The sequence below is a fragment of the Muntiacus reevesi genome, chromosome X (genome assembly GCF_963930625.1).
Source record: "Muntiacus reevesi chromosome X, mMunRee1.1, whole genome shotgun sequence".
Classification (NCBI taxonomy): Eukaryota; Metazoa; Chordata; class Mammalia; order Artiodactyla; family Cervidae; genus Muntiacus; species Muntiacus reevesi.
The window spans coordinates 90,157,706-90,167,511 of NC_089271.1; the positions used below are offsets into that span (position 1 = coordinate 90,157,706).

Consider the following 9,806-nt stretch of genomic DNA (forward strand, 5'->3'; position numbering starts at 1 on the left):
TATCTGAGGTTATTGATATTTCTCCTGGCAATCTTGATTCCAGCTTGTGCTTCATCCAGTCCAGCGTTTCTCATGATGTACTCTGCATATAAGTTAAATAAGCAGGGTGACAATATACAGCCTTGATGGACTCCTTTTTCTATTTGGAACCAGTCTGTTGTTCCATGTACAGTTCTAACTGTTGCTTCCTGACCTGCATATAGTTTCTCAAGAGGTTGCTCAAGTGGCAGGTCAGGTGGTCTGGTATTCCCATCTCCTTCAGAATTTTTCACAGTTTATTGTGATCCACACAGTCAAAGTTTTTGGTATAGTCAATAAAGCAGAAATAGATGTTTTTCTGGAACTCTCTTGCTTTTTCAATGATCCAGCAGATGTTGGCAATTTGATATCTGATTTCTCTGCCTTTTCTAAAACCAGCTTGAACATCTGGAAGTACATCATTCATGTACTGCTGAAGCCTGGCTTCAAGAATTTTGAGCATTACTTTACTAGCATGTAACATGAGTGCAATTGTGCAGTAGTTTGAACATTCTTTGGCATTGCCTTTCTTTGGGATTGGAATGAACACTAACCTTTTCCAGTCCTGTGGCCACTGCTGAGTTTTCCATATTTGCTGGCATATTGCGCCCAGCACTTTCACAGTATCATCTTTCAGGATTTGAAATAGCTCAACTGGAATTCCATCACATCCACTAGCTTTGTTCATAGTGATGCTTTCTAAGGTCCGCTTGACTTCACATTCCAGGATGTCTGGCTCTAGGTGAGTGATCACATCATCATTTTTATCTGGGTCATGAAGATCTTTTTTGTACAGTTCTTCTGTGTATTCTTGCCACTTCTTCTGCTTCTGTTAGGTCCATATTATTTTTGTCCATTACTGATCCCATCTTTGCATGAAATGCTCCCTTGGTATCTCTAATTTTCTTGAAGAGATCTCTAGTCTTTCCCATTCTATTGTTTTCCTCTATTTCTTTGCACTGATCACTGAGGAAAGCTCTCATATCTCTCCTTGCTTTCTTTGGAACTCTGCATTCAGATGGGTATACCTTTCCTTTTCTCCTTTGCTTTTCACTTCTCTTCTTTCACAGATATTTGTAATACCTCCTCAGACAGCTATTTTGCCTTTTTTCATTTCTTTTTCTTGGGGATGATCTTGATCCCTGTCTCCTGTACAATGTCATGAACCTCCGTCCATAGTTCATCAGGCGCTCTATCAGTTCTAGTCCCTTAAATCTATTTCTAATCATACCTGAATGGTCTAGTGGTTTTCCCTACTTTCTTCAATTAAGTCTGAATTTAGCAATAAGGAGTTCATGACCTGAGCCACAGTCAGCTCCCAGTCTTGTTTTTGCTGACTACATAGAGGCTCTCCATCGTTGGTTGCATAAAAAAGGTGACTTAAAACAATTGGCCAAATACATAGTTCTATAAGATCAATTGATTTTAATAGTGCAACACTAGCTATGAGAAGAAGAAAAAGAGGGAATCATTTCCTAGACCATCAAAGACTAGTAAGTCAGATGACCCAAAGATTTGGGCTACTGTTAACAGTGCCTAGTCCAGTAATAGCACATTGAGTGACCTATCAATGAAGTCTTTGCCTGACCTAGGAATGAGTATTCTTAACTCTGTGGGATAAAATAGTCATGAAATGTTTCCCAAAACATGGCCAAATTTATTACCATGGAGTGGAAAGAGGAGAAGGGGTAGGGGCACTGACAACAAAAATATGCCACTCACCAATCTAGTTCTATAAGAATGAAGTCACTTAGCTACTGCAGCCACTGACCTTGAACACATCCTGCAAGGAGCTCAGGAATGAGGTACTCTCTGCTCTGGGAAAATTGGAAGAATAGGCCTTCATATCCTTCAGATAATTAAATATTTTGCAGAGACAATTTTATGAACCTGATTTTTTGCATCTTCACATACCTAGCAAACATTTAATATGATTATCAGAGATATCTGGTCCTTGTGAGTGGCAACAACTTTCTACTGAGATGTGTGCTTGATTGCACATACCTCCATGAAAATCATAAATATACTGACCTCTCACACCTTCAAAGCAATTCCCCAGAGCTAGCTGAGGGGTTGTCTCCCAGCTATGGTCCTCAATAAGTCCTCAAATAAAACTGAACTCACAGCTTTCACATTATAAACATTTTTCAGTTGACAATTCATGCCCACTAATATTAGTAGATATAAAGTTTTAGCTGACAATATATGGTGAGGATGTGGCAAATTCAGAACTCTCATATAGTGTTGGTAGGAATGTAAAATGGTCAACCACTTTGAAAAACAATTTGGCAGTTCCTCAAATGATTAATCATATGTTGCCATGAGCTTAGAAAACATAATGCTAAATGAAGAAGAGAGCCCCCAAAGAACACACACTATATGGTTTATGAAAATATGCAGATTTCATATTTGGGGAAACTATGGGGAAATTTACAGTGGTTCTCTCCATAGCACTTACTTTTCTGCAGTTCTTGGAATCCCCCACCACAGAGGTGTAGAAGAGTCCCATCTAGTTTCCCTCATCTATCTGGGAGGTATGTTTCTAGGTTGGATTTGGGGGGGAAATGGAGGGAAGAAACCAAAAGAATTTACTCAGGTCAACACCCTGGTCACCTGTCCATCTATATTTTTGGAGTAAGCAACAGCCAGGAGCCTGAATTTAGGAAATGAGAGATTCTGGAATATGACGGCAGGAAGACCAGTCCCTTCCCAATCTCTTGACAGGATGGAGTGAGGCCATTATCTCTGTATCCCTCAACCTGCTTCTGACTCAAGGGCCTTCCCTTTGCTTAGGTCTTTAAAATCATCTTTAATAATAGCTGTTAAATTTCAGTAGATGACCTCAATTGCCAGCAAATGCTTTTCATATTTAATGAATGCTTATCATAGTAGAATAAAATATAAATGTTTAGTAATACGACTTGCAATCTGTCTCAGAAGGGGAAAAAAGGTAGGCTATTTACATAAAATAGCCAAGATTTGGCAATCAGACTTCTTGAAGGTTAACTTCACAGATCATTTGCAAAACACCACCTGTGTTTGTTTAGAAAGATTCCCCCATTCTTTTTTATTCCATAAAACACTTTAGAAAGTTCTAAAAATGAAGCTGTGTGGAGTCCACAGAAAATATTTTCTGTGAGGTGCAAGAGAACATAAGTAATGAGGGTGTTCTTTTTCTCTTTTACTTCCCCAGACTGAAACATGTCTTTCAAAAATGAAATTTCCTAATTTTCAGGGTTTTTTTTTTTTTGAGACGTACTGATTTTTAAAAACTAATAAAAATAAATGGAAAAAAAGTAACAAAATAAAAATAAAAAGGAAATAAAGAGAAATTAGTAGGAAGTCAATATATAGCTAGGGAGAACAGGAGAAAAAAAAAAAAAGCAGAAAAGGCCAAAGTTAATACCAAGGCTTGGAGTGGTTGGGAGACGTAGACACTCCATGGTACCTAGAGAAGGTCAAACCCCAAAGATAGGGCAGCGAAGCCACCTATGGGTGTCAGATTGCCGAGGACTGAGCTGAGCTCTGGGCCTACCACACAGCTGTGTGGACTGGGAGGTTCTTGCGTGCAGAGGTGAAGGGACGGGTCCTATTGGGGGTTGGGGGAGGGGGGATCAGAAGGCGAGCTCGGCCGTGAGGCGGGGCCCTCACGTGACCGCAAGCTGCAGAGCGATGCAGCCTTAGGTGCAGGCGTCACTCCAGTCTAGTTTTCAGCTTCCCGCTGCCCTGAGCTCAGCGGGCTGGCATCGGGCCCGCGGCAAGCGGAGCAGGTAAAGGCCCAGGGGCTCGCGCGCTGATGCCAGGGAGGCAGTGGCCAATCAATCCTAGAGGCCCGCGCAGGGGTTCAGCGCGGAGAGTCCCGGCGAGTTCTTTCCACATCTCGGCCTTCCTGGGAACAGAAATAGGGGCCCCCTGGGGTGGGCGTGTTGGCGGGGGGTGGGGGGGGGTGGGGGGGGGGCAGGGTTCCAGGGAGGGCTGCAGAGCAACTAAGAGCGATGGGAAATCATCCCTGAATTTCTGCAAAACAATGGTGAACCCAGGAGTGGGGTGGGGATGGGGCACCTGGCCGTGGGGCGGGGGATGCTGGTCGCGGGGGGAGGGGGGGGCCGCAGGGGTGGGGGAGGAGCGGTGGTTTGTTACCGAGAGCTTGGTGACAGTACTCCCTCCCTCCATCCACTTAGGTCTGCGGGTCTACGTGTCAAGTGTTGCAGCAACTCACTTTGCAGCAGGAATCGGGAGGAGGAGGAGGCAGCAAGAATAGGCCCAGGTTGGTGCAGGGGACAGTGTGCGTACGGGGGGTGCAGAACTCCCTCATACCCACCCTCAATTTCTCCATGCCCCGACCTTCATTTTGATCTTTGAAGTGGCCTGGGGAGTGAATCTGTAGGGGAAATGGTGGGTTTAGGAGGATGGAGGGGAAAGAACTGAGAAGGAATGGGGAGGGCTCGGACTGCGGGCCCCCTAGAGGACGCACGAAGCCTTTCAGGTGTGAAAATTGAAAGAAAGAAAGAAAAAAGAAAACCATGATATCTAGACCTCTGAAAATCCGTAGTAAGGCCTCTGTCCTCGGTGCTGATCTATCCACCGAAAATGCAGTCGCTTTTCTTGTCTTTTGTCTCCTAGGAGCAATGATGCCCAGAGAGGAACAAGTGCTGAAAAATATCACCATGGAAAATGCCAACGAAGAAAATGAAAAAAAGGATGAAAAAGAGCAAGATGCTAATAAAGGAGAGCCTTTGGCCCTCTCTTTGGGAGCTGGTGAATATTGTGTACCTAGAGGAAATCACAGACGGTTCTGTGTTAGACAGCCCATTCTACATTATAGATGGGACTTGACTCAAAGGCTTGGAAAGCCACAGGCGAGGATGAGAGAAGAGAATATAGAAAGGATTGGGGAAGGGATGAGACAACTCATGCAAAAGCTGAGGGAAAAGCAGTTGAGTCACAGTTTGCGGGCAGTTAGCACTGACCCCCCTCACCATGAACATCATGATGAGTTTTGCCTTATGCCTTAAATCCTGATGTTAATAGGGAGACACACTTGCTTCCTAAACTTACATGTTCATGATGTACCTTTGCCATAAACCTTTTGATGCCACTCATTTCTGGTGGGTCTCATATTACCAGCTTCTAGTTGAATGTTTTGACCCAGTCTGTAAGATTTTGTTAACAGATAATTTCACCTGTTGCATGGCAAGATGCTTTTTATATATTGTGAAGTAAGTAAAGCAGTTTTAAAAAGCAATCTCTGTCTGTATTCTATTTTTTATTTCAAATTTAATACTTATCTAATTCATAAAGAGAAAAATGCTGAAATTAATATACTAAAAGATTAATACAGGGACTCATTTCCGTGAGATGAGTTGATGCCTTTTATAATTTCTGTAGTTTGAGAAGATGTGGAACTATTTTTAATGACTTTATGAGAGCCATAGAGTCACTTAATAAAGACTTGGTTATGAAATTTGAATCATTAAGCCTGATGAATAAACCCAGGAATTCTTTACAAATTAGGAAATATATTTGCTTCATATGACTGTGAAACAAGGTCCAGTGTGTGTGTTTACCTCTTTTTGTCCCCATTTCCACATATTAAGCAAGAACTCCCTGCCCTCAGATTTTCCCTTCAAATATTTAGCAGAGTCCCCAAAGATAGATCTTCCCAGTCCAGCATCCTTCCTCCCCCTCAGGGCTGCACTTTCTGCTAGTCAGTTTGTGATTCTGCCTGACATAAGGTAGGCACCTGGCAAAATAAAATGAATAATGATTGCATCAAGAGCTCTGAGTTTTTGTCTCATTCCTTCCTTGAATAAAATAATCTTGGATACATAACTTCAATTCTCTAGAAGAGATTATTTGCAATTCCTAAAGGAACACTGGATTCATTTAATCATGTCCTAGTGTTTCTAAAACTATGATCATCAGCCACCTGTGTGAGAATCACCTGAGGAGTTTCTTAAAAGTGCACCCGTCCAAATCTACTGAATAGAGCTCTGGAACTTCTGTTTTTAGCAAACTTCCCTGGTGATTCAGATGCACATTAATGTCTAAAAGGCTACTAGTGTGTATATACTTATTACGATCTCAGTTCTTCAGTAGGAACCATAATAATTAGAAGAACATAAAGATGAATATCTGCATTCAGTGGAAAGAAGCATTAAAATGCAAAGCAGGAGAAAATTTAAAAGACCTTTAGGTTTACTATATAAAAATTAAAATTAAAAGTATATACACTAAAAAGCTAACAGTGGTTATCTTTTGTGGGATATTGGGTGATTTTTTTCCCTTGTACTCAACTACATTTGTCTTAAGGCATATGGATTACTTGTGCAGAAAAGAAATAGATCCAGATCCAAAGCACTCTTCAGTGAGCTAATAAATGCAACAGAGCTACATAAAGAATTCTCATTGACAGAAAGATACGTAGATTTCAAGTTACCCAAAGATACAGTATTCATGCACACATGCATGTTAAGTCATTTCAGTCATGTCCGACTCTGCAACCCTATGGACTGTAGCCCACGAGGATCCTCTGTCCATGGGATTCTCCAGCTAAGAATACTGGAGTGGGTTGCCATGCCCTCTTCCTGGGAATCTTCCCAACTCAGGGACTGAACCAAGGTCTCCTGCATTACAGGAAGATTCTTTACTGCCTGAGCCACCAGGGGAGCCCCCATGGTTTAATTGTTTCTCCTATTGAATGTGGGCAAAACCACTAAGTCTTACTTCTAATCAATAGAATACAGCAAAAGTGATGTGATGTCACTTCTGTAATTGTGTTACAGAAGATTATGACTTCCATCTTACTAGGAGACTCTCTCTTTGTCCTCTACTCCTTTAGTGGCTTTGATGAAACAAACTGCTATATTGGAGAGACCCATATGGCAAAGAACTGAGAGTATCTTACAGCCAACAGGCAGTAAGGAACTAAGACTCTCAGTCCTAGTCCTCCAAGAATACTGGAGTGGGTTGCCATGCTCTGCTCCAGGGGAACTTTCCAACTTTCTGATAAAACCCAGGTCTCCTGCACTGCAGACAGATTCTTTACTACTGAACCACCAGGGAAGCCTGCTAAAGGATAATAATGCTTTTTACTAAAGGGTAATATTGCTTTTAAAACATAACCACAGTAGCATAATCACAAGTAAATGTGGGAAACAATTATTTAATAATCGGTCATGGTTCAAATTCCCAATGGTCTCATAATTTTTAACTACAAACTATATAAACTAACAAAAAATAAATTGGGTTCCTGAGCAACACTATTGACCGTGTCAGGCTGCAAATGACAGGAACAACCTAATGTAAAGTTTTCTATTGGGAATCTGACAAAAGTGTATGCTTAAGAAAGAGTCTCATAACTTCTGAAGCCAACATAGACCTGAGGCTACAGAAACTGAAAATGAGCAAATGTAAAGAAAGAAATTAGTCAGTTCTGTATGATAAAAATATAGGGTAGCATCAGGGTTGGAAAAGGGAATCATATAGACAACTTCATAACCAAAACAGTCATCTGAGATTTTGGCACTTGTATTTTGCAGAAAACTTGGAAAACAGTTATACTTAATCAAACTTGCCAAAATAATCTGTTTAGGGAAAAAAGCATTGGCTAGGAAATGTGGAGGTCAAACTGACAATGTTGGAAAGGTGCAGTCATAATGGAAAACAGTTAGACTTAATCAAATTTGCCAAAATAACCTGTTTAACTCTAGAAAGAAAAGCATTGGCTAGGAAAAACGGAGGTCAGACTGACAATGTTGGAAAGATGCAGGCATAAATCATCAGCTTCAATCACTCTTGTAGTTGGGTAAATACCTGCAAAAAAGTTCTATTACGGAGTTCTAATTGGAGTAAAGGTAGGACTAAGGTAACAGGTGAACAAACAAGAATATGAAACCATTCTACCATCTATTTTAATTGAATAAGGCACATAGTATGTTATCAAGAAGCCATTTGTTTGTTTGCTTGTTTTTTTTTTTTTTTTTTTTTTTTTGAGAGACACAAAATTGGGAGGACTAACAAGTATATTAGGCTTCCCGAGGGCTCATTGGTAAAGAATCTGCCTGCCAATTTAGGAGATGTAGGTTCAATCCCTGGGTTGGGAAGATCCTCTGGAGACAGAAATGGCAACCCACTCTAGGAGTCTTGCCTGGGAAATCCCATGAATAGAGGAGCCTGGCGGGTCCATGGGGTCACAAAGAGTCGAACATGACTTAGCGACTAAGCAACAATAACAAATACAAGTACATGGAGGATGGGAATTTCCAATGATTAGGACTCAGCACCTTCATTGCCAAGGCCCAAGTTCAATCCCTGGTAAGGGACATAAGATCCCACAGTCTGTGTAGTACATCAAAATGAAAAGAGAAAAAAATAAGTACACAGAGAATACAATTTGTGGGTCACCTGAACCATAATCTTGAAAATGTGGATATCCTCTAAGAGTTCTAAATTGGTAAATCTGACAGGCAATGAATATAGCTTTCCATCTCTGTGAATAACACAAGAAATTGTCTGTGAATGCGGTAATAAAAATATTGAGAAGATCTAGTACTCCAATTAGCATCATATGGGAGTTGTCCAATGCATGCAGGACCATGGATATGCTTCAGGAAGGAAAATAATAATAATAATATGCCCATAAGAAGCAGAGTCTGGGAGATTCTTTAAGACACTTGAGGTTAAAACAGGTAGAAGTCCAAGGAATACTTTAGAAACTATGAAATAGATGGCATAAATGTGGCATAAGAGAGAAGGAAACATGCAAAAACAGGACAAAAAGTAATGCAAAATGAGCTGAAGGGAGTTCTGACCATAATACCTAGCTGTCACAGTGGAGAAATGCATTCAGGAAAGATATCAATTAACATACCTTCACAATACTAAAAATAGATCTCTTTAAGAAAAATAAAAAGTAATTTCAGTTCATGCATAACTGAAAAATAAAGTTGTCTTCTGAATGTCAAGAAGTAAAATTCACCACACACACTATGAACCAATGTAATAATCATACACACCACACACACTATATAATGACAATATAATAATCATATACACAATGTACACTATAATAATAAAATAATAATGCAATAATCATACACAGCACAAACACTATGAATCAATGTAGTAATAATCTAAGCAGATAATGTAAAAGTTTGGGTTCCAGAAAATGATGGTATGTACAAAACCAAAGGGAGAAGTAGATGGGCAGATAAGCTACCTAATACCTACAGTGATCCCCAGACAGAAAAAAGTCAAATGTGTAAACAGTGCTAAAACCAGTGGTGTGCTGATAAACTAAATGTTATCAAACAACTAGGTTTCCAGTAAACTATTCATAGAAGGTGGCTCAGTGGTAAAGAACATACCTGACAGTGCAAGAGACACAGAAGACATGAGCTCGATCCCTGGGTCAGGAAGATTCCCTGGAGAAGGAAATGGCAACCCACTCCAGTATTCTTGCCTGGGAAATCTCATGGACAGAGGAGCCTGGTAGGCTTTAGTGCATTGGATTCAAAGAGTCAGACATGACTGAGCACAGATGCACACACATTTATAATGTTAGCCTATTTCCACTGTGTAAATACTCCTACTAGGCTGATTTTCAGCTACCAACATGATGACACTTAATGTAGAGTTGAGAAGATATATGCACATTTAGCTGTCCTGAGCCATTAAGAGCCGGCTTCAGCACACCACTGGCTGAGAGCCTCCCTTACCAAGGTGGTTAAAACAGGGACAGTACTATGCAAGGAAAATGAAAGATCAGAATGGGAAAAGGAAATGTC

The 9,806-nt window shown here is 40.6% G+C and overlaps 1 protein-coding gene across 1 annotated transcript; it reads left to right on the forward strand.

Annotated features, from left to right (window-relative positions):
• The first annotated feature begins 3,683 nt into the window (after positions 1-3,683).
• On the forward strand, positions 3,684-5,263 carry LOC136153899 (protein BEX2). Its single transcript, XM_065916040.1, has 3 exons — positions 3,684-3,788; positions 4,200-4,285; positions 4,642-5,263. The coding sequence occupies exon 3, from the start codon at positions 4,647-4,649 to the stop codon at positions 5,031-5,033; it is 387 nt and encodes a 128-aa protein (XP_065772112.1). The 5' UTR covers positions 3,684-3,788; positions 4,200-4,285; positions 4,642-4,646; the 3' UTR covers positions 5,034-5,263.
• Positions 5,264-9,806: the final 4,543 nt, after the last annotated feature.